A 26,381-nucleotide genomic window follows, 5' to 3' on the forward strand; every position below is an offset into this window, starting at 1 on the left:
CAGCTTCATGATTTAATTGATATCAGGCAGGGCTGTAAACTCCAAAGACATTTCTGATTAGTGGTCGACCAATATAAGTCAATTGTTTATTTTTAATTCATGTTTGGTTCCCCCCAATCCTGAATATATAGTTACATCCTTGATATCAGGTGAAAATGCTCCTTTTTGGTAATAAACATTTTATATTTAATAGATGTCACACAGCCAGTCCCCTCTCTGTATCTCATCAAATTTGTATATTGATATTATATTTTACATTGATAAATATTAAAATCATATGATTCATTTGAAATGTTGTATATCTCTTAATTATAGGACATTTTTCCACACTTTAAAATTGTCTGTTGGTCATACTGTATATGAAGATACTGAATGCTGATTTAGGGAAAAGTATGTTTTGGTTTTATGCTCGTCAACATTTACCATTACCAGTACCATTTACTGTGCATTTCAATGGCCTTTACCGCCCTCTAGTGTCTAAAGACACATTTCACCTGTTTCCCAAAAATAACTGGCCTCGCCATTCAGAATAATGTTGTACAGTTATAAAATAATATATATATATATATAGCCTATAATCCTATATATATACTACCGGTCAAAAGTTTTGAAACACTTGACTGAAATCTTTTGATCTGAAGGTGTATGCTTAAATGTTTGAAATTAGTTTTGTAGACAAAAATATAATTGTGCATTTATTTCTATTTATTAATTTATTTCATTACAAAACTAAAATTTAATAATAATAATAATAATAAAAATGTTTTTGAAATTGATGACTTGGACCAAATAATAAAGAAAAGCAGCCAGTAAGTGCTCAACATAGATGGGAACACCTTCAATACTGTTTAAAAAGCATCCCAGGGTGATACCTCAAGAAGTTGGTTGAGAAAATGTCAAGAGTACATGTCTGCAAATTCTAGGTAAAGGGTGACTACTTTGAAGATGCTAAAATATAACACAGTTTTGATTTATTTTGGATTTTGTTTAGTCACAACATAATTCCCATAGTTCCATTTATGTTATTCCATAGTTTTGATGACTTTACTATTATTCTAAAATGTGATATATATATATATATATATATTATATTTTAGTAACCATTAAGTAAGGTTCCAAAATAAATAAATAAATAAAATGTAATTATAATAATAATCCAAGTAAAACTCTTTAAATAAGAAACATTCATGGCGGCTCTATTGGGCGCTATTTTGAGGACTTTTATTTTGTCTTGTCGTTCCTCACAAGTAACTAGACCCGGAAACAACCATTTCCTTTATATTATAATTATTAAGAGATTTATTATTATGGCACATTATTATATACATAGAGTCAAATGGACTCAAAAAATACCTGTTTTTCGAACAAAACATTACATTAAAACACATTTGGAAACTATTTCTAAAAGTAAAAATTTGAAAGCAATACGAACTATGCAACTATTTACAATGTACAAACCTTTTATTTTTTATTTTTTTTTATGTATTTGTTTTTTTTTTTTTTTTGCTTTTTAATGTAATTTCTCACATAAACACCTGACATGTATTGTTATATGTACTCTTGTTTGTACAATATTTATTGTTCTAAAAAAAAAAAAAAAAAAAAAAATTTGCCCTGGTTGACAAATAAATAAATAAATAAATTATATATATATATATATATATATATATATATATATATATATATATATATATATATATATATATATATCTCAAGAGACTTACCATTTCCATACAGCTATTTTTTATATGTAATAATAATAATTATAGATAATAATAATAAAAGCCGGGAAAACTGCATTTGCTGAATACTGTCTTTGCTTAATTTGACATAATATCTGTGTAATGTTCTTTTATTTATTTTCAGTTATTGCTTTTTCACTTTTTACAAAGCAAACAGAAATATAAGAAAAGTAAACCACAACAATACAAAACGTCTTGAATAGATTTTTATTTTATTTGAACCATTTTACCACTTTTAACTGATTCAAAGGGCAAAAATAAATAAATAATAAATAAATAAATATAATAATAAATAACCCCCCTCCCACCTCCACCCCATTCACCCCTAGATAAATATATATAAATAAATAGACTTAAAGGAAATAATATGTGTGTGCATACATACAGCTAGACATACAAATATATACGAATAAATATACTGTACATGGGCATACACATGTATGAAAGAAAGGCCAGAGTTTCTTTGAAAGAAAGAATTAAATTCTGGGTCTTGTACAGTAGAATCTTTCTGTTATTTACTTCTGTCAGTTGGTGATTCTCCTTTTATTTATTTAATGTTAAAATATATATTTATACTATTTATGTATTGTATTTATTCTAATTATATGGATGTGTATGTGCTTAATATATATATAAAAAATAAATACAATACATAAATAGTATAAATACATATTTTATCATTAAATATATATATATATAAATAAAAAAGATATGCAGTGCACCTGTTTCCCCCAAACAACTGCCCTAACCTTACAGAATAATGATGTACAGTTTCAAATTAAAGTAAAAAATAGTTAATTTATTTACCTCACTGAGGTAAAATAAAAAAAAAAAGAAAAGAAAAATAAAAATAAAAAGTCCCATTTAAAAAGTATTTAAACATTCCATTCTATTATCATGTGGTTTCATAGCATTTGGGAGGACTTTTATTTTGCCTGTTTTTTTCCCCCCACAAGTAACTACACCCGGATATAAATTAAATCGCAAATTAAAAGTGTCTTGTGAGTTATATTTCGACACGGAGGCCTCCAGACACTCAGTCATGGCTGGAAAAAGAGCTCTAGTGATTCTGGCGAAGGGTGCGGAGGAGATGGAGACTGTTATACCTGTAGATGTCATGCGCAGAGCGGGGGTCTGTACAACACCACTGAAACATGTTACATTGTTGCATTCAACTCTAAAGTTTCGCGCCAATGCAGTGCCAGTAGATGCGTGTCTTTACCTAAATTTGTGGGGTGCATATGCATGCTCTTGATTTCTGTGATTGGCTTTGTAAGGTGAAAGCAACGATACATTTTTATTGCACTAATTGTTGGATATTCTTCATGTTGAACGGTACTGTATAAGGTCACATTGCTGGCAGACCGTGTGTGTGTGTGTGTGTGTGTGTGTGTGTGTGTGTGTGTGTGTGTGTGTGTGTGTGTGTGTGTGTGTGTGTGTGTGTGTGTCAATGCCAAAGTTTGCTGCTCTGCTGTAGAGTCAACTGGACTCTGACATTAAATGACCAACTAAGATTTTATGGGTAAATTAAGTAAAGTAAATGAGAAGTTGACAATTGACACTTAAAATAGTGACTGCAGACTACTTTAGTGCCTGCAAAACTACTTTAAAACTATTTATAAAAAAAGAATAAATAAAAAAAATAAAAAATAAAAAGAATTTGAATTGTTATACATTAAGTATTATAAACTCCTTAAATGAGAGATGTGTATCATTTGGAATACATGGAATATTTGTACTTTTACAAATGCATTTGTAACAGTGCAGGACTGTGAACCACACACACAAAAAAAGATAAAAGGTGATTAAAATTATGAAAAAAAAGAGATGTGACCAATTATAGCACTGAAAATACGCTATCAATTTTTACCTAAACTCTTGATGTTGAAAAAAGTACTACTACCCAAAGGCACAAACACTTTCAAGAGCCTGAATTAACTAAATTAAAATGATAAAAATGTGCATCTCCTATTATTTAAATATAATTAATAATAAAAAAATAAAAAAATCCTGTCCTGAAATATAGACTTACCATTATAAGATGTAACTTTTGTGATACAGTATCTATTTTTACTTTAAATGATTTTGACGATTAATCGGGTAATAAAAAAAAATTAATAAGAGCTTGCATAATGTTGTAGACATGCAGTCATGTTTTGCTAAAATGCTTTCATTAGCCTAAGTTTTAGAGTAATTTTTAAAATACTCTGTTTCAAAAGTATAGCCACAAGACAAACAATATGCGTGTTAACACGATGATGTCAACAAACCCTAAAAGGACTGTAAAATGACAATTTAAACAACTTTACAGCTCAAATAATACATGAGTTTTAACAGAATTAATGTAAGTGCTTTTATAAAATTATAAGATTCATATTTCTGTGTTTAAACCCTCAAAATTTGCCCCATTCACTTCTATTGTAAGTGCCTCACTGTCACCTCAATTTTTTTTTTTTTTTTTTTTTTTTTTTATAAAGAAAAGGAGGAACGAGTCAAAATTAACTTTTGTGGTAATCAATATTATGCCACAAATGCTCTCAATTGAGCTTAACTTGTATTGAACCTGGAATATTCCTTTAAGGCAAACTACTATTTCTTTTTTTTTTTTTTTTTTTAAAGAAGTGTTTTTCAACATTATGAAAAATCTTTCTTCTGTCATTTCTCCTCTCTCATAGATAGCTGTTACTGTGGCGGGTCTGGTGGGTAAAGAGCCAGTGCAGTGCAGCCGTGATGTCATGATCTGCCCAGATGCAAGCCTAGAGGACGCCCGCAAACAGGTTTGGGTTTAACTGTTCAGACTCATTTAGGCTACAGACTCTAGGTGTTTTAGACTTATTTCGAGTCTTTTCAGTCTGTATCTAGCTGCCCAAACTGCTGAAACTGACTTCTTAAAGCATCTAAATGTCTAGTTCATACAGGCATCCATTTGTGCCACTCAATAATCATTTGAGAATTTAATAAATACATTAAAATATGAATAAATTAAGCAATCAATTATGAAATGTGAACACATGGAAAAATTGATAATCAACAATTTGATAATTAAAAGTAATAGAAAATAAAACATTGGTAAATAAAGTATTTGAAAATACAATATTCAAATGAATAATGATGTAGAAATGATACAATAATAACAATGATAATAGTTACCCTTTACCCGTGGAAAAGAACAATAGGGCAATAGACAAAGTAAAATGCCAATAATCAATCAATTCATAATTACATATTTAAAATTCTACTGAATTGAACATCAGTGTGAATGTGAATGTATTGAAGTTCATTGAAGATGCATTGAGATACACTTGAAAAGCAAGTAAATGGAGTAATGCCTCCATCTTCTGGCCAAGTGATGACATGCCAATGAAACACTAGTGTAGACCTTGCTGATCTACAGCTCATTCGAATATCCATATTTTAGGTTTGAAAACAAAACTTTCTAAAGTTATTTCAGTTAAACAAAACAAAACCGACAGTAGAAATATACTGTTGCATATTCCCATCAGCTATTATAAAGATCTTTATTGCCAAATAAAATGAAAACATCCATCGTTTACCTGCTTAAAGGGATAGTTGACCCAAAAATGAAAATTCTCATCATTTACTCACCCTCATGCCATCCCAGATGTGTATGACTTTCTTTCTTCTGTAAAACAAAAATTAAGATTTCTAGAAGAATATTTCAGCTCTGTAGGTCCATACAATCAATGCAAGTGAATGGTGACCAGAACTTTGAAGCTCCAAAAAGCACATAAAGGCAACATAAAAGTAATCCATAAAACTCCAGTGGTTAAATCAATATCTTCAGAAGCAATCTAATCAGTTTTGGGTGAGAACAGACCTAAATGTAACTCCTTTTTTTTTATTATATAAACCTCTGCTGACATGTTTGAGAAAAATGTACTAGCCAATGGCAATTCTTTGTTTTTACTCGCCAGAATTTTGATGACAAATAAGCGTAATGCAACTGAAAACTAAAAAAAAAAAAAAATATTAAGATAACTGAGAAATGGGCATCTTCACGAGCATCTCTCATGCTCAATTACACTTCCTCGCACCATCTAGTGCTCTGCGCATGTGTCAAGTACTAGGAAGTGTAAACAAGCTTGGAATAATGATCTTGCCTAGACACGGCAATGGCAAGATACACAGTGAAAAAGGAGTTATATTTTGGTCTGTTCTCACTCAAATTCTTTAATTTACTTTTATGCTACCTTTATGTGCTTTTTGGAGCTTCAAAGTTTTGGTGACCATTCACATGCATTGTATGGACCAACAGAGCTGAAATATTCTTCTAGAAATCTTCATTTGTGTTCTGCAGAAGATAGAAAGTCTGGGATGGGATGAGTGTGAGTAAATGATGAGATAATTGTCATTTTTGGGTGAACTGTCCCTTTAATGTTATTTATTTGCCTGCTTATGTAAATGTAATGCTCTTATGTCATTTGTTCAACAGGGTCCATATGATGTTGTACTTCTACCTGGAGGTTTGCTTGGAGCTCAGAACCTTTCAGAGGTTCAGATGTTTTATTAATGTATATTTTGCTGTTGAATGTAGTACATAAGATATATTTCACACCATATTCATGTTACATAACATAAGGATGTGTCCTTCAGAAATAAAATAGGAAACATCTTTGAGCCATTTGATGAAGTTAGAAATCTAGATGCATTATGACATACAAACATTGCATAATTGCATAAATGTAAAAGGTGTTGTGCCAGTGATTTCAGCAATGCATATTGTTTATGTATGTGTTGTAGTCTCCTGCTGTGAAAGAGGTGTTGCAGGACCAGGAGGGCAGGAAGGGTCTGATCGCTGCAATCTGTGCTGGTAATCTTCATATTTTGTTCTCTGTGCACACATTAACCTTACCCTGGATAAACATCATATATTTGAACTGCTTTAATGCTGCTCCATTTTGCGAAATGTCAAGACGAGAAGTCTCACATTACCTTTTTCCTCCAATATGAGTTTCACAGATGGCCTTTTTTTAATGTAGGACATTTTTCCCTTGTTCTACACCTAAACTGTCTGGATATTTTGTTAAAGGGATAGTTTACCCATAAATAAAAAGTCTGCCATCATTTACTCACCCTCATGTAGTTCCAAACACAAAAGGAGATTTTAGGAATTATTCACTCAAAATCTTCCCCTCCACCCTAGATCCCTCACAATAGTTTTGCTTTTGGCATTTGTAGTAAAAGCATAGTAACCACAAAATTGACCATAGTTTTACTATAGTTCAGCTGTGGCATTTGGAGTAAAACCATAGTAATAAAACAGGTAAACTGTGGTAATAAAAATCAGTCATTCTGACAAAGAAAACATGGTTAATACAGTTTTACTGTAGTAACACCATGGTTAATTTGTGGTACAAGTATGGTTTTTAAAAACATGCCCTTACTTACCCATGAAAATTAACCATGGTTTAACTATAGTAAACCTGCAGTAACCTTGTAACCATTTTTTTGTTTGTTTTTTTGTGGTTTTAAAAACCATGGTGTACCACAAATTAACCATGTTAAGCATGTTTATGATTTTTAATACCATAGTTTTGGTTTTCCTGTATTATTACTATGGTTTTACCACTAATTTCATGGTTAAATATGGTTTAGTAAAACCATGGTAAATTTTGTGGTTTCTATGGTTTAATGACAAATACCATACTTCAACTAGGGTTACTGTAGTAAAACCATAATTCATTTTCATAAGGGATGGATAAAGGTATTGCGAGGGAACCCAACATAATTGCGAGGGAACGCAAAACTATTTCAGATAATAAATTCCCTCTCTAACCTCTAAGGGGCTCCGTACAAATCAGTTGCACTTCTGTATATTAAAAATGTGTGCAACAGGTTTGATTACGAGACACACGAGAAACAACGGTGTTAAATCGTGCTATTCAACTTGTGTGGTGCGTTTTCAAGCATCAAGTTAAGCATGATCGAGATTTGAGAGTTGTGGCGGGGGAAGATTATCAGTGAATTAACAACTTGTTTTTCATCTGTTCTTGAAACAAAGCTGTTTAATGGCTTCAGAATACTTTGAATATAGCGCACAAGTCATATTGACTATTTTCGGGGGGTTTTTATTGTGCTTTTTCCTCATTTTTGGAACTTGACAGCCCGTGGTCAAATTATGATATCGTTGGATAGAAAAGAACAGTGTAAAAATTCTGACTAACATCTCTTTTTCATGCAAGAAAGAAAATTCAGAAAATCTGAATTTCCATTTTTCGTTGTAATTTTTTTCATGATGTGTGATGCATATCTCATCTATGTCAATATCTACAGTTTTCCTGAGCAACCACTGGACAGGGCCATGATGATTCTAATTGCCTGTTATCTGTTTCTGGTCTCGAGATGCAATGTAAATTTAACTGAAACAAGCGATTCAGATGGAGAAAAACAACCATTTAAGTTTTTTGTAGTAAAAATGAATTTCAGGCTCAACTTGTGCAGTTGTTGGCTGTCATAACTTCTCAAAGTAGTTAATGACATCAACATAACTAACCTCAGACCATCGCTTCATGACATCTACAGGTGCATCTCAATAAATTAGAATGTCGTGGAAAAGTTCATTTATTTCAGTAATTCAACTCAAATTGTGAAACTCGTGTATTAAATAAATTCAATGCACACAGACTGAAGTAGTTTAAGTCTTTGGTTCTTTTAATTGTGATGATTTTGGCTCACATTTAACAAAAACCCACCAATTCACTATCTCAAAAAATTAGAATATGGTGACATGCCAATCAGCTAATCAACTCAAAACACCTGCAAAGATTTCCTGAGCCTTCAAAATGGTCTCTCAGTTTGGTTCACTAGGCTACACAATCATGGGGAAGACTGCTGATCTGACAGTTGTCCAGAAGACAATCATTGACACCCTTCACAAGGAGGGTAAGCCACAAACATTCATTGCCAAAGAAGCTGGCTGTTCACAGAGTGCTGTATCCAAGCATGTTAACAGAAAGTTGAGTGGAAGGAAAAAGTGTGGAAGAAAAAGATGCACAACCAACCGAGAGAACCGCAGCCTTATGAGGATTGTCAAACAAAATCGATTCAAGAATTTGGGTGAACTTCACAAGGAATGGACTGAGGCTGGGGTCAAGGCATCAAGAGCCACCACACACAGACATGTCAAGGAATTTGGCTACAGTTGTCGTATTTCTCTTGTTAAGCCACTCCTGAACCACAGACAACGTCAGAGGCGTCTTACCTGGGCTAAGGAGAAGAAGAACTGGACTGTTGCCCAGTGGTCCAAAGTCCTCTTTTCAGATGAGAGTAAGTTTTGTATTTCATTTGGAAACCAAGGTCCTAGAGTCTGGAGGAAGGGTGGAGAAGCTCATAGCCCAAGTTGCTTGAAGTCCAGTGTTAAGTTTCCACAGTCTGTGATGATTTGGGGTGAAATGTCATCTGCTGGTGTTGGTCCATTGTGTTTTTTGAAAACCAAAGTCACTGCACCCGTTTACCAAGAAATTTTGGAGCACTTCATGCTTCCTTCTGCTGACCAGCTTTTAAAAGATGCTGATTTCATTTTCCAGCAGGATTTGGCACCTGCCCAAACTGCCAAAAGCACCAAAAGTTGGTTAAATGACCATGGTGTTGGTGTGCTTGACTGGCCAGCAAACTCACCAGACCTGAACCCCATAGAGAATCTATGGGGTATTGTCAAGAGGAAAATGAGAAACAAGAGACCAAAAAATGCAGATGAGCTGAAGGCCACTGTCAAAGAAACCTGGGCTTCCATACCACCTCAGCAGTGCCACAAACTGATCACCTCCATGCCATGCTGAATTGAGGTAGTAATTAAAGCAAAAGGAGCCCCTACCAAGTATTGAGTACATATACAGTAAATGAACATACTTTCCAGAAGGCCAACAATTCACTAAAAATGTTTTTTTTATTGGTCTTATGATGTATTCTAATTTTTTGAGATAGTAAATTGGTGGGTTTTTGTTAAATGTGAGCCAAAATCATCACAATTAAAAGAACCAAAGACTTAAACTACTTCAGTCTGTGTGCATTGAATTTATTTAATACACGAGTTTCACAATTTGAGTTGAATTACTGAAATAAATGAACTTTTCCACAACATTCTAATTTATTGAGATGCACCTGTACATACTCAATTGAGGCACTGTCGAAAAAATGGTCATCCCGACTCTGTGAAGTATCGGCACTATAGAGCAACATGTTTTTTGACCATTTTTACAAATGTAATACTCTAAACATTACTGTACCTGCTAAGAATAAACACGAATTGTGGAACACTTCCTCATTCAGGAAAAAGGGGGATGTTACTCAAAGCTCAATAGATTGTAATTATAACTGCAGATCAGTAAAACTTACATTCTAAAATACAAATTGAATATAATATGAAGTGATGAGGAGTAATAATTGGAAATATTAAGCATTTCAATCTTCATTTAGGAGCGTATTGAATACAGGGATGTGTGCTATCAGCTTTGCCATTCAAGGGCTCGTGAAGGACACTGTGAATGAGGACAGTGAGCCCATGTGGCCGTAAAGAGCAGAGCAGAGTGGAAGACGTCCCAGAAAAATGACAGATGTCCCCTTAGGAATTTATAATGAACAGGAAATGGTTTTCTTTACTGCCGTGGAAAACCTTTAAAACATGGAATCTATAGCTATTGTTTTAGGTCGGAAACTTACTCTACGCAAGTATGTGAACGCAGATGCTTTGAGCTACACAAGCTCGACTCTGTGTCAGACAACAATTCATAACACAACGCAAGTATGCGCTGCATTCTCAACATTGCCACAAGCGGTGCTATAGCGAACATTAGTGTTAACTCTCCGCTTCTACGGTGAGTTTTCTCTTTCTAGCCAACTACTGCCAGAATATTGCTGAGCAAGTAAGATAAAGTGCTATAATATATTTATAGCAACTTAACTGAATTATGAAAAATTTAATAATCATTCTAATAATTGTTAGATTAGTCGATTATCAAATGTTTTTATTTTTATTTGCTGCCCTACTTGTAATAGAGCAGACAAATTGCATAGATTATGTTTATGATGCTTTTAGAAAGTCATACGGGTTTGAAACGTCATGATGACAGAATCTTCATTTGGGTGAACTATCCCTTTAAGGACATTCCGAGTAAGTATTAACTTTTAAATTTGTATGCGCTAATATATTAAACTGGATCAAAGATTAAGCACTTAGACTGCCATTGTAATGATGTCAGCATAGTATCGTGCCAGTCAATGAGTATTCAAAGACTTTACATGCACTAAAAGCTCTGATGTCCTTAAGACCATGATTGAGATATAAAGATTCCTTATTCCTGTCCATCGCTCATCACCTTTGTGAGGGACTCGGTGTCTCACAATCAACGGCTGTAACAGTAGAAGCAAGGGTTAGATCGGTCAGCAAACGTCCTGTCAGGGAAAGTGAAATCACTAGACTGCACTGGGTGCCTGCCAAAGTGCACAATCAATAGTTAAGAGCTCTCTTTTCATTAATGTTCAGATGAGCTCCATGCATGATCAATCAGAAAGCAGCAAATGTCTGGTATTTTTAGACCATTTTTTACTAATGGTCGATTTTTTTTTTTTTTTACATCTTTTTTTACTCTGTTCCGTTCCTTCTTCAAATACAGATTGTGGAATCAGATGGAAATTATCTACATGGTTAATTTTAGATTCGAAAGCATTGATGTTTTGCTGATAGCGATACAATGCAGAACTCACTTTGCTATTCCCAGAGCATGCAAGGGCAGTGTCCCTGCATTATATTTTTTTAATTAAACTGTTAATTATGTCGTAATAACTTAATGTATGCTTGAAAAAGTCTTCCAATTCTGTCAAATAATGTTTGAGAATGGTTTGGAATCTTTAGAGTTTTTTTTTAAATTTTTTTTTTATATAAACAAGGTTTTAGGATAGTCATCGTTTAAATATTTAAGTCGTCATTTTATTTGTATAGCGCCTTTCACAACACACATCGTTTCAAAGCAGCTTTACAGAAAATCATGCATTAACAGAAATTGAAACCGTAATATCTATAAAGTCTTAGAGCCATCATTGTGTAGTTTGATTAAATATGATTATGAAGTGTGTATAAAAATAAGTAATTAAATAATAATTGTATTTAGAAACGCAGTGAGCAAGCTGAATGTGACTTTGGCAAGGAACACAAAACTCCATAAGATGTTGGTTAATGGAGAAAAATAACCTTGGGAGAAATCAGGCTCACTGTGGGGGCCAGTTCCCCTCTGACTAAACAACATGAATATAATGCCAATATTAGTTATTTATGTGCAGTGCAAGTCATGGTTTAAAATTATTAAACTAAGTAAGTGTTAAGGGTCAGTGTTTAAAGATTTTGTAAGAACTGTAAGATTAATGACTAATGTCTTTGAAGTTCATCCTGGATTAACTGCAGAAGTTCACATAGATGTATTGTCCTTGTTAGTTGGCTGATGAAGGCTTTTGTTGGCAATTTATTGATAGTCTAAGTATTTCATTTTAAGGTGTAGTCCATCATTAAACCACGGCGATGCAGGCTGAGATCAGTAAGGTGCTTTGCAGTTCAACCAGCCGGTAATTTCGGTGAGGTCTGTCCTAAATCCAAGGTTCAGGCAATGGCATATGAAGTATCCCATGTCTTATGGTTGGAGTTGGCATCAGTTCATCCTCTGAGGTCCATCATAATAGACTGAAATGATGTCTGGTTGGCACCGACTGCATTTTGCAGTGGAGTCCGATACCAACCAGGAATGGAGCTGGATCCGGCCGGTTCTGGTGACCTCGGGATAGGAGTCCCGAGGTTGAGACATGGAAACAAATAGAAGAATATTAGCTTAGATGCCATTCAAGTTATTGATCATTATAAATGTTTCAGGTTCTGGCAGACCTAACTAAAGCAGCCTAATTGTGTGGTGAAGGATAAATTAGGTGTAAGCCTGGCTAAATAGATGAGTCTTTAGTCTAGACTTAAACTCAGTGAGTGTGTCTGTGTCCTGAACAGTGTTGGGGAGACTTTTCCATAGTTTTGGAGCCAAATAGGAAAAAGATATACCTCCTTTTGTGGATTTTGATATTCTAGGAACTATTAACAGGCCAGAGTTTTGCGATCGTAATGGACGTGATGAAATATTGCATGGTAGAAGGTCACTTAAGTACTGTGGAGCTAGACCATTCAAAGCTTTGTATGTAGTTAACAGAATTTTCAAATTAATGCGAAATATATAGGTAGCCAATGTAACGATGATAAAATGGTGCTAATATGATCATATTTCTTGGTTCTAGTCAGCACTCTGGCAGCTGCATTTTGAACCAGTTGAAGTTTATTTATTGAACTTGCAGGACATCCTCCCAGTAATGCATTACAATAATCTAATCTTGAGGTCATGAACGCATTAATTCGTTTTTAGGCATCAGCAACAGAGGGCATGTGTCGTAATTTAGCAATATTTCTTAGGTGGAAGAATGCTGTTCTACAAACATTGGAAATTTGATTTTAAAATGACATATTGGTATCAAATATAACACCTAAGTTCTTCGCTGCAGAAGACAACATAACAGTACATCCATCGAGAGTCAAATTATATTTTAGCAGCATATTTATAGAGGTTTTTGTTCCAATAATTAGTACCTCTGTTTTGTCGGAATTGAGTAGAAGGAAATTTCTGGCCATCCAATCTTTGATTTCATTGATACACTCTACTAATTTGGAGAATTGTGAAATTTCGTCGGGTGTCAAAGAAATATAAAGTTGGGTTTTGTCGGCATAACAGTGGAAACTTATTCCACGATTCCTGATAATATCTCCCAGGGGAAGCACATATAAAAAGAAAAGCAGAGGCCCTAAAATTTATATCTCGACAACGGTTTGGCATGAAAACATAGAAATTATATAATTAGAAGGCCAAGACCTTCCTTTTGTGATTTCCGCATCAATGTAACTCAAAATGGAGTGGTCACAAATGCACTGCTTGACTTTAGTAAGAACTTATAATGAAGAACTAGACTTTTAACTTTTTCTGGAAAAAAGATCTGTACTTGCACAAGTAAAACTTGAAGCCACAGTGTTAGGGTGTTGTAGGTGGTTGCTAGGAGTGTAACAATCCATCGATCTGGATCGATGCATCGATCAGTTAACCAACGATGCAGTGTCATCAAAACACAACGTAAAGATCGTTGTTTATTTTTTTTAAGATAAACATTTATTCTAACGCTCTAATGCCAGCTACGTCCGTATACATTTCTGTCATATGGTGCATTAACCTTATGATATTCATCTTGCTTTATAATCACTAAATATGCTTCTCATGTGGGACATGGATGTGCGCGGAAAGAGCAGATTGCAACTTCAATCAATCCGTGCGCGCATGCCAACAGGGCTGTGAACTCCAGTGACCGGATAGCACGGAGCGGCTCACATGCACAATTAAATTGGGCTTCCCTCATATGGTGGTGCATGCAACACCTTTGAATTCTACATGAGAATTTGTGCTTTTAAAGCACGTTGGAGCAATTCAACCATGTCAAATGTCTAAAGAGCCCCGATATTCTGAACAGCGCTGAAGAGGGAGAGAGAAAAAACGCCTGCACTGCTGCACCAACATCAATTACAAGACTTTTCACATCTTCACATCAACACCCTTACTAACATTTATCGCTGTAAACTGTAAAATAACTTTTCAGTACAACTGTGTAAAAAAACACGGATAGCACACACTCTCCTGTCATGGGTATGTAAGTATTTTGGATTGAAAGACTTTTGTAATGTAGAGATGACAAATTGTTACTGTAGTGTTTACATCATTCCACAAGGCAATGAGCTGTCATCAAATGATTGATGATCACTTGTATGTGATTGTATGACTTTATTATATATATACAGTAATATCGTAATTTCTTTCGCAGGCCACTGAATCGAATCGAAATCGTATAGTGGCAGACTTTGAGGTATCGGCAAACATTGGATCGCTGGCTAAGAGAATCAATACAATATCATATCATGATGAAACTGGCGATTTACACCTCTAGTGGTTGCCAGGGTGGTGCTATTCGGTTTTTAAGCCTATTGCTCTGTGGTTGCTAGGGTGTTATGGGTAGTTGCTAAGTGGTTTCTCAATGGCCCAAGTCAAAAAAGCCCACCCCCAAGTCTTGGTGTCCACACACTAGAAGGTCTATGATTTTCTAGACTCTAGATATGACTCCGCTTCCTCCTTCAAATGTAAATGTTTTTCACCAGATAAATGTCCACTGGGAGTAAATCATAAGTCGCTTAGTAAAGTAACAACATTTTAAATGTGTGTATCTGCTAAAAGTGAATTTTATTAACGTTTAAAAGTACACTAGCTACATGGATCGTCTCAAAGTATGAAAATGGATGAAAAGTCACACAACTCTCATTTTGATTTCATGGGGTCTTTAAGAGAAAATAGAAGAGAGTATATAAATAATTTATTTTTCTGATCTATTTCAGGCCCAACGGCACTCTTGGCTCATGGCATTGCATACGGCAGCACAGTTACCACCCATCCAGGTGCCAAGGACAAGATGATGGCTGGTGGTAATGTCTCTATTTCCCTTATTAGTTGTACACAGGTCCTTAATATCAATGCTGCAGTCCTGTATGCAGTACAGCATCAATGCATGCTGTCAAGGGCGCATAATCAAGCATCCAACAGAGGGTGCTATAGATTACAGCACTATGGCAACCATTGGACAAAATATCACAAGTTACTGTAAATTGACTATGTTCGGAATGGAATACTAGCAATCTAGTATAAAAGTTTAATTTATTTTTTATAATGTTTACGTTTAAGAACAACTTTTTAAGAGTGCTTCTCAAACTTGGATACTTGGTTTACTTTTTTGTTCCATTTTACAAAAGCTTGTGCTTGTAGACTGGTCTCATTGCAATATCAATCATTTTGACATTGTATTCTTCTTTCAGATCACTATAAATATTCAGAGGCACGAGTTCAGAAGGATGGAAATGTGATCACCAGCAGAGGTCCGGGAACCAGCTTTGAGTTTGCCTTGACAATAGTTGAAGAACTCATGGGTGCTGAGGTTGCAGCTCAAGTCAAAGCTCCACTCATCCTAAAAGAATAATCAAACTGTGAATATCTGCACTGTTTAACGTTGCACTTACAATTGTATTGCTATTCCAATCTCAAAGGAAGTTGAACTTAGATGGTTTATAATGTTCCTAGCCTGTGGTTTTGGTAATGGGAAGGGAATATGGACATTTAATAGGAGACTGATTAAAATTCTGATCGAGTATGAATACTGCATCAATCAAGGCAAATAGATAATTTAGTTTGCATTTTACAGCTTTCTGTGATGTTAAATTCCCAGTTCTGTAGCTTTGCACTTACAAACTGCTGTACCAGAATAAAACTTGAGTGCACTAAACGTGGTCTCCTAACTCAAATGTATTACAAATAAATGTTTGCATTACTTATTAAATCTTAAGCACATTAAAACCTAAAAGCAAAGACCAGGCACAATAGAATACTAATTTAAATGAATTTCACTCATTCTTATATTAAAATCAATCTTTAGGTCAATGCACTGCATAGCTGTACCCGTTGCCCTGAAGACCAAGTGATTGAAAGCCTATTGGCTGCCTGAACCATATTTCCAATGACGTATTAAGATGGCAACCAATCAAAGGATGCTGTCCTGTCGCGGTGCGGCTCGACCAGCCAATCAGAGCGCTTCTGCGCAGCGCGTGTGTGTTTTGTAGCGCATGGAGAGCTAGAAAAGAATCTGTGGTGAAAGCGGTAAAAACAAGTCACTCGCGTTTTTTAGACCAACGTCCCTCACACTGAACGGGCTCGCGACATCAAATAAAACACATTTGTTAAAGGCGAAAATCGAATAAATATCACATTTAATGAACAATTGTTCCTGTGCAAGGTAAGAATACTGTATTTTATTGTCTGTTAAGCTCTTGCTATGCAAGAAATCAGTCACGACTGAAGACTTTTCAGGTGCTGCTGAGGTAAACCGCTGAATGCTCCACGGAGGGACAGTCGTTTTGCCTCCCTAGATGTGTCATTAGGTCAGATTTAAGCTTGAAGTGTCCGGAAGTGATCGATGAAACACGTTTTTATTTTTACTCCTCACAGGCTAATTCAAGGTTTGATTTTGTGGCTTGGTGGTGAACTTGACAGAGGACTGTCAATCAGTGATTGATTGACAGCGAGTCTGTAGTTTCGCTAATCAACATTTACTTATATAATTTAATATAACGTTAAAACTAATAAAATCATGCCAGGGAAATGTCCAGCGTCTTTTACAGGCCGTTCACACTTGGTGAGGAAACAGATGGGTCTCGTGGGATGTTGTCCTCGTGGCCCGTTACAAATATTTACCCTGGTAACCATAGTTTCCGTCACAATACCACACTACAGTTATCATTACAACTGCAAAGCATACTATATTATTTTCTGATGACTTTAAGATTCGGTAAGCTTTCAGGATATTTTTGACGTTTTGTGTGTATTTAGTTTATGACTGTTGTGGTTATACCAAATGACCACAATGTAACTAGTGGTAACAATTAATGTTGTAGCTCTAATATAAGAAACACCAGAATGAACTGTCTTTGTGACACATTCTTCATGCATAGCACAAATTGATCATTAAATTTTTTTTTTAAAAAAACAACCCTAAATGGTGAGGACAGTTTTGCTCATTTGTTTTTGACCAGAAAAACTGAACTGAATCACTAAATCTGAAATGCACTTATTTGTGGCTTTCACAAATTATGGGATAAAAGTTATTTAACTTTATGTGATTGTAATATTTTAATAATTTTTAAATGTTCAGAGTTCAAGGCCTAAAAAAAAAAAAAAACTAAAAACTGTTCTTTTTGAGTAAAAGAAAATATATATAAAAATACTTTTTAAAATCCTTATGCAGTAATCATGAATGACTGGAAAAGTCAAGGATATTAATTTGTGAATATAAAGGTTTTCAATGCACAGGAGTTCAAATTTCTGTCCTAACCGTTTGGCACACTTCCTGTGCCCTGCGGAGAAATGCAATTGCTTCTTCAAGAAATATTTAAAGCTGGCCTTTATAGTTTTCGCACTTTAGCTGGGCTGAGTAGTTCTGCTAGACAGCCCCTGAAGCCACATGTGAATGTGCACTACCCCACTCACAGTGCTGAACAGGAAGGGGAAGTAAAGTGGCAAGAGTTCTCGGCTGCATGCAAGCGCATCATGATTTTCTGTGGCTGCCTCACTTTTTTTTTTCCTGCTGGTCTCTGCTCTGTTCTGCTGCAACCCAGTGTAAAAATAGAAAGCACGGTCTTACTCATCTTTTAACAAGCTGCATTTGGGACTTAAGTACTGCCAGGAGTCAACCAAACAAAAGAGCTACATATTCTTGCATACAAGTAGTACGTACACTGATAGTTGCTGGCATGGCAGTAACCAGCTACGAGGTCACAGAGGTCCAGATCTCTGTACATTTTTAATATTAAAAAATACATTTTGAAGGTATTTACAACTGAACAATATGTGACTGCAATTTCATATCAGACAATTTCACAATACAAGTGCAGTGCATTGAATTTTTAGTTTAATATGAATTCAAAAAGTTTTAATATAATTAATAGGCTGTAAATTACTGTCCAGAGGTCCAGACCACTGCTGTAGCAACCCAAACACGGCACTGTCACATGGCACCTGTTACTTTACTTTGCTCAACGCTGGTCGGGATAGACCAATCACAGTCGTTTATGATCACTGGATGAGAAATTATTGTAAAGGTACTGCTGTGGCAGATTTCCATCCACAGACATGAATCATTGCAATTGTAAAAAAATTTTTTTTATTTAGTAATTATTCAAAACATTTTTTTATATCATTAAATAATGTAAATTACTGCCGAGAGATCCAGACCGATACTAAATCAGCACATATACTGCGCTGTCACGTGGCACCTGTTACTTTTCTCAGCGCTGGTTAGGATGGACCAATCACAGGGGTTTATTTTCACTGGATGACAAATGATTGTGTAGACAGGGCTGCAGGATTCCATCCACAGGTTTGAATCATTGCAATTATAATTTTTAATTAAAAATTACTATCAAGTGTAGAGCCCGACTGATATGGGATTTTTGAGACCGATACCGATTTTGGGGGGGGGGGCGATTCACAGATTACCGATATGGTGGCCGATATAGTTAATTTTTGAGCTGGAATGAAAACAGACCTTTTCAATGTGGATTGTGCACCAATATGACTATGTAAAGGTACTCAGAAGGCTGTTTTCTTAAATATTTTTATCAAAGAATATTTGACATTATTATTATACATCGTCAACAAATTCTAGAAGTGAACACTGAGAAAATAAAGAATAAATAAAAATACAATAAATAGCTAAATAAACATCAGTGAAGTATGCTCAGTATCAGTCAGTTGCTGACCATTTAAATAAAGAATCAATTAAAATTATAGCTAAATAAAAATCAGTACTGTATGTTTAGCATCAGTCAATGGCTGACCATGTAAATATAGAATAAATTCAAATAAACTAAATGGCTAAATAAGCATCAATGCTGTTTAGTATCAGTCAATTGCTGACCATTTAAATAAAGAATAAATATAAAATAAATAGCTAAATAAACATCAGTAGGACTGTTCAGTATCAGTCAGATGCTGACTATTTTAATACTGCCAGTCAATTAGGGGCAAGTTGTAAAACAAGAAGCATTTACACCTGCCGAGTCAAGAGATAAACAGCGGCAGCGGTGTTACACCGTATGAAGTTCTTAACCTCAAACCGATTTGACCAGTTGTCAGGTCCCTTGCTGTGCGAAACTGCCGTGTAGTTTCTAGTACATTGGCTACGTAGCTGTCTTTGTGTGTTTGTTGTGCCAGCCGTCTCTGTAATCGATGTTATACAGCAGTCTGTGTAGTAACGTTCAAGCGTATTGGTTGACTGTGTGTGCCGCTCTACAGGTGTTTGCTCAACATGGTGAAACAAACTCTGGCTACGTCTACGACATCAGGGGGTGCTACAACTAGAGCCCGACCGATATGGGATTTTTGAGAGGGGGAAAATTCACTGATTACCGATATGGTGGCCGATATAGTTAATTTTGGAGCTGGAATGAAAACAGACCTTTTCTATGTAGATTGTGCACCGATTTTGCACCGATATGACTATGCAAAGGTACTCGGAAGGCTGCATTCTTAAACAAATATTTTTATCAAAGAGTATTTGACATTATTTTACATTGTCAACAAACTCTAGGAATGAACGCTGAGAAAATAAAGAATAAATAAAAATACAATAAATAGCTTAAAAAACGTCAGTACTGTATGTTCAGTATCAGTCGGTTGCTGACCATTTAAATAAAGAATAAATTCAAATAAAATAATTAGCTAAATAAACATCAGTACTCTTTAGTATCAGTCAGATGCTGACTATTTTAATTAGGGATGTGTGCTACGACTAATTTGACTTGTTTAAACAGAAGTTTTGTAACCGACTATTCGACTAGTCTAAAGAGAAACCAACCTTCAGAAAACAGTAAAAAAAAAAAATAATGTTTTTATGCAACCCATTTAAAATACTTAATCTATTCCAAATCCGACGCTAAATTCCACTGAAAAGGGGCATTTATCTGCGACGTGCTCGCCTTGAATTATGATCATTTTACATTGAATATTGAATATGACACACATTCACTGAATCAACATTAGCGAATATTTAATAGACATATTTATTGAAAACAATTGAAAGAATAGTGCAGGATTAATGGAACAATCCTAAAAGCCTGTTCTAAATGGAAATTACCAAGTAAAAGTTACTTAATATATTAAAACAGTCAGGACATTGTTGAAAATAATTAACAGGTAAGCCAAATCTATGAGAGAGGAAAAAAATGCGCTGAAAAGTTAAGCGTATTTCACAACGTGCAGTCGTGCGTTAACCATTGATCTAATATGACAGCTGTTCGGTGAAGAACGTCAAACAATAAGAGTTACGATGTAAAAAAAAAAGTAGCTATAGGATAGAAAAAATAGGCATGTGATGTAGCCTACAATAAACCTAATGTATTCTAAACATGACTTGTACACAGAATAAAAGATAGTTTAACACGTTAAGCAGTTGGCACCTCGTTGAAAATGGCCTTCTTAATCAGCAGATTAATCATGCAGGTCCGGTGAATGATGGGACTTGACTCACCTGAGGTGTCTATCCTGCACTTGAAAAAGCCCGCTCAGTGGAAAAATAACATCCAAGCATGCACAGATGTAAAGAAAACTCAAATGTGAAAACATCCTTAGGGACTTTCAAACATTTGGAAAGCCGTTTCCCGCACCACCGAAGTGATTTCATAACTACTTTGCTGAGTTTGCTTGTCTAGCGAGAGGATATTTTCCTGCGCATGCATCTTCCCTCTCCCACACGCGGCGCGCGCAGGAAAATATACTCTCGCTAGACAAGCAAGAGGTGAAATTAAACTCTGTATCTGCTCCAGAAATCCTCTTTTTTTAAATAATATTTGTATTAATTCTATTTAAAATATGTAACATTAATATGACAGTAATTTAAGTGCAGCCTCTGTAAAAATATAAAGCCAAATGTAAATGTGTAAAAATTATGATCAGTTTAATGGGGGGAAATATTAACCGACTAGTAATTACAGTGTCGACTAGCAGCATCGGAACCGTTTAGTCGACTAGTCTCGCACATCCCTAATTTTAATACTGCCAGTCTATTATTGGCAGGTTGTAAAACAAGAAGCATTTACACCTGCCGAGTCAAGAGATAAACAGCGGCAGCGGTGTTACACCGTATTCTGCTATACAAGTTCAGGGGAAACTTTCAACGGTGGAAAACCAGACTTCTAAATATTACATTTTGTAAATGCAATGACTGGAATTGTTCGGTTGAATGGGGTACCAAACTGCGAATCCTGAACAAAACAGTTTGGTAAATACATGTTTACACATTAACTTCCACTCAGCTGCCAAGCAATGAAAGTAGCTACGTGGTTAACTAGTTAGCTATAAGCTCATTGTCACGGAGAACAAAAGATGGACTCTATTTACTTTCCAGCATTGTGTCTCACCAACTAGGTAACAGTGTAGCGTGAAATCAACACTCAACAGACACAATGCACCACTGCACCGTTGTCTGCTGAGCTGCAAAAAGATGCTCTGATGTTTGCCTTTTAATCTGCTACATTACTTAATGCACTGACAAACTATAGCTGGCTAACAGCAAACAGATGTGATAAACATGAGTGACATGGTTGTCAGGGACAAGGTTAATGTTATATTGGTTATATTGAAAAGGGAAAATGATGGGGTCATTGTTTATTAACATTCCAGTATGTATTTCACAAACTAGTTAGCAACTTACCGAGAAGAGACCGCTCAACTCACACCGCCTAACTCCGCCCTGTCTGCAGAGCCACCGTAATTTCAGAGTCAGCTCTTTAAACAGTGGAGTCGGAGCGCACTCTGCTGGACAAACTACGCAATGACACCAATTCTAAAGCATTGTTTTCTGCATTATATGTTCTGAAAAAAAGTTTTCATATCTGCGCATATCGGTAAAATATCGGCTGACCAATATATCCTTTGGGCACTAGCTACAACTGCTTGCAGGCAGTGTGTCCATTTATTTCTGTTTCATTATTTATATTTATTTATTTATTTAGTTCATTGCATCACAAATCAAATGCCATGGACTCGGCTGGACTTCTAAAGGCTTGAGTCCAAGTAAAAAAATTAAGTCCATGACAAGTCCGAGTACGAACTCGAGTACCCCAACTCTACTTTATAGCTCAGACAAATAACATGTCCGAAAACGTTTTTCCCAAAATACAGGCGTTAGGTTAAAATGTACATGAAAGTACAAGGGAAAGTGTGTATTTAAGTGCTGTGACAAGTCAACATAAAGATCTTAATCACCTTTCAACTTTTTCCAGAAGTGCAAATAAACTTATGTTAATATGAGGTTGTGAAAACAACAAGTAAAATATATATATATATATATATATATATGTATATATAGATATACAAGATCATAAAATGTTTAAAATAGTTAGATGAAGAAAGTGTCACACAGCAGGACTGATGACAATGCTTAAAATTTCATGTCAGTTACCCACATAACATGTGTAAATGTTTATTAAAAAAAAAATCAATGAAAACAAAGTTGGCCAGAATATGTACATATATAAATATATGTAATATTAAAATAAACAATAAACACTTCATCTCCCAATAATGCTTTGCGGTATGAATAAATTATGCAAATGACTATGTACTGCTCATAGCTTTACTGTTTGCCGATTTTATTTACTCTACTGTTAGTGTATTTGTTGTAACTTGCAGTATTTGTCATTTTGTGATTATTCAGAGCTCATCTTATACTTAATGTGTTGTTTTTGGTTGTCACCATTGTGATTTGTATGTCAAATAATGAAGTCCATGCGAGTTACGCAGTAAACGTGCATAAACGGAAACTGCACCACTGTGTAAGTGATTTAAAATAAAAGTCTAGTACATGATTTCAAAATAAAAGCCATTGTTTTGACTTTACTAAGTTTATGGAGTTCTTGCACTTTTACGGGTTCCGCGTGGCCACGTTGGAGCCCAGGGTGGCCACCTATATCGACTGTAGGACGGACCGGTACTTGTGCTGCAACGGGCTGGCCCAAATTACCTAGTGGCCCACCGGGAAAACACCCAGTGCTCCCAATGGCCAGTCCGCCCCTGGTGTCAATCAAACAAGCATACTCTCAATATCTCATCAGTCACTCATCTCAGCGCTATTCTGTGAGGATCCTAATTTAAATTAGATTAATGTTGGTCACATTACCACTAATCAAAGCAATTACATTTTAACCATAACGGCACCGCGTCTTCATGCATTTGCTTAATAATTTGTGATTTGTGTTACAGCAAACACCAAAGACTGTAAATAAATCATAGATATTAATGATTTCTCACCAGAGCAGTTTTAGAGCTGGTAATGGATATATTTTTCTTATTTTTGAACGTATCTCTGCTGTGTGTGATGCTCTCATGGTTTATACTGCTTACCAGTATGTCACAATGACCCTTTGATATTGACAACAGAACTATTCATAACTGTTTCAAAACAAATAAATGTTAGCAATTCACAATTAATGTAATTTTAATGTAATTTTGGTAACTTTATAAAAAGGTTCCATTCGTTAACATTAGTTAATGCATTAGGTATCATGAACAAACAATGATGATCATCATGACATTATCTGAAATAGGCCTGTCGCGATTATGAAATAACCGTCTGAATGCGGTTATTTGATCTAACTGTGGTTATATGAGACAACTGCGATTATTGGGCATTCAAATTCCAATCAAATTTTAATGCCCAAAAAAGGGAATTTAAAGCGAATATACTTTATAAATGCCTTGCACGGCATGTTTGTGTGCCATTCAGTTGAACTCCGAGTCCGAGCGTCACTGAGCCACACTGTGGAGGTCAACAAGCTCCTGTCCTGAAGAGCACATGAAGAGCTCTGATGTGCGCACTGTCAGCTGAGGCTCGCGCCAAACTCGCGCAAAAATATAAACGAACACTTTGATAGTGAATGCAAAGCACTCCGGTTTCACTTTAAATGATGTTTAATGGCAAATGTTCCTGATTCATACAAGCTGTGTTAGAGGAGGAAACACACGCTTACTCTATTTCGGTGGAGGGATAAAATTATGAAACGAAATCTCAAAGGTTTTGCTTCATGACAAATAAGGGCTCATGGGTTTAATCAGAGCATTAAAATAATGTATGAAAGTGAAGAAATTAGGAAATAAATGTTTTACTATTGCATAAATATAAAAATATAAATATAAAAAATTATATAAATATATATACACATTTTTTACTTAAAAAATATAACAATATAAGTTCAAAAAACAAGTGTAAATGTAAAATGGACCAAACATACATTTTAAGTATTTAGAAATATTTTGATATTAAAAACATTATTTTTCATGTAATTCATTACTTTTTAAAGCCTTAAAAGGAAATCATAGTTTATTCCTATTTTATTTTTTGATATGTATATTTGAAGTTAAATATGGAAAAATGATTTAAGGTATATGAAGCACACATGCTGAAAAAAGCACACCTAAAAAATGACAATTTATATGACAATTAATTATGAAAGCTCTTAAAGAGACAATTAATCGGCATAGCCCTAAAGCAGACAATTAATCGGCATAATCACAATTATTTGTTTGACAATTAATCGTCAGCCAAATTTCATAATCGAGACAGCCCTAATTTGAAATGTTCTAAAACAGTTGCACATCACACAATCTGCAAGACAAGACTACAGTATGAAATAAGTAAAAAATGCAAACACTGGCCATGATGAAGGCTATGCTATTTCATTAATTGTGGTAGCTGATGTTTCACAACATCATTGGTAAAAACATAATTGTAAGTTTAAAAAAGTTTTGGCACCCCACCCCAGACCTCACTAATATTCAAACCCTGGTTACGGCCCTGGTTGCTAGTACCACATTGCTTGTGATACACTGCATTCACAAAGTATTCAGACCCCTTCATTTTTTCACATTTTGTTATATTGCAGCCTTATGCTAAAATGTTTTAACTTATTATTTTTTCACATCAATCTACACTCCATACCCCATAATGACAAAGCAAAAAACAGATTTTTGATAACTTTGAAAATTTATTAAAAAGAAGAAAACTGAAATATCACATTGACATAAGTATTCAGACCCTTTGCTATGACACTTGAAATTGAGCTCAGGTGCATCCCATTTCTCTGGATCATCTTTGAGGTTTTTTGGAAATGCACACACCTGTCTATATAAGGTCTCGCCAAGCCATGAGGTCAAAGGAACTGCCTGCAGAGCTCAGAGACAGGTGTGCAAAGCTTATCGCATCATACCCAAAAAGACTTGAGGCTGTAATCACTGCCAAAGGTTCTTCAACTAAGTACTGAGTTGAGGGTCTGAATACTTATGTGATTTTTCAGTTTTTTCTTTTTAATAAATTTGCAAAGTTATCAAAAATCCAGTTTTTGCTTTGTCATTATGGGGCATGGAGTATAGATAGCATTTTAGCATAAGGCTGCAACATAAATTATTAATTTTTTTTAAATGAAGGGGGCTGAATACTTTATGAATGCACTGTATATAGCTTAATACCTAGTGTAGGGAATCTTTTAACTAGCTTGTTTTCCACTTGAAGAAAACAAAGTCTGAAGACATTAAGGGATGAAAAATCATAGAGTGAAACTCATTTTTTCATTTAGAATGATCAGCATTTACTAGAAGATCCAAATCAGTGATGCTTTTGTCTTGAAAGGAGAACACACTGCCCATTCTATCTTTCTGAAAGACATTTCCATAATGTTAACGTATTATGTGCGGCACATTTTCTGCTTGAGTAGCTGGAGAGTAAAGAGCTGGCGGCTTTGTGCAAGGAGGGGTGAAATCAGCCAGACTGAGTCATTGGTTAAGTGATGCAATTTTGAGAATCTTCAGTGACTTCCCTGACTGGAGCTTCCCTTTTAACCAAATCAGTTGGTCAGAGCTGGACCAGCTCTTGCAAGTCTAAATGGAATGGGAATTCGAGGTTTAGGTTTAT

The 26,381-nt window shown here is 35.1% G+C and overlaps 2 protein-coding genes across 4 annotated transcripts in view; both read left to right on the forward strand.

The window, feature by feature from the left end:
* Positions 1–2,708: 2,708 nt before the first annotated feature.
* On the forward strand, positions 2,709–16,148 carry LOC127427920 (Parkinson disease protein 7 homolog). The gene is made up of 6 exons (XM_051675865.1): positions 2,709–2,874; positions 4,418–4,519; positions 6,196–6,255; positions 6,504–6,573; positions 15,211–15,297; positions 15,685–16,148. The coding sequence occupies exons 1-6, from the start codon at positions 2,785–2,787 to the stop codon at positions 15,843–15,845; spliced, it is 570 nt and encodes a 189-aa protein (XP_051531825.1). The 5' UTR covers positions 2,709–2,784; the 3' UTR covers positions 15,846–16,148.
* Positions 16,149–16,496: 348 nt separating this feature from the next.
* The window catches only part of LOC127427890 (voltage-gated potassium channel subunit beta-2-like), a 216,536-nt gene continuing 206,651 nt past the window's right edge, over positions 16,497–26,381 (forward strand). For 2 of the 3 annotated variants that reach the window (XM_051675802.1, XM_051675807.1), the window contains exon 1: positions 16,497–16,655. The gene's annotated coding sequence lies outside the window, so the exon portion shown is untranslated. The remainder of the gene's footprint in view (positions 16,656–26,381) is intronic. The other variant, XM_051675804.1, reaches the window with a different exon arrangement.

Source organism: Myxocyprinus asiaticus, chromosome 37, assembly GCF_019703515.2.
Source record: "Myxocyprinus asiaticus isolate MX2 ecotype Aquarium Trade chromosome 37, UBuf_Myxa_2, whole genome shotgun sequence".
NCBI lineage: Eukaryota > Metazoa > Chordata > Actinopteri > Cypriniformes > Catostomidae > Myxocyprinus > Myxocyprinus asiaticus.

Bases quoted from the DNA above. Each gene is read 5' to 3' on its own strand.
- LOC127427920 (XM_051675865.1), top strand. From the start codon at position 2,785: ATGGCTGGAAAAAGAGCTCTAGTGATTCTGGCGAAGGGTGCGGAGGAG. The intron at 4,520-6,195 runs GTTTGGGTTTAA...TTTGTTCAACAG, and splicing joins TAGAGGACGCCCGCAAACAG to GGTCCATATGATGTTGTACT. The intron at 6,574-15,210 runs GTAATCTTCATA...GATCTATTTCAG, and splicing joins GATCGCTGCAATCTGTGCTG to GCCCAACGGCACTCTTGGCT.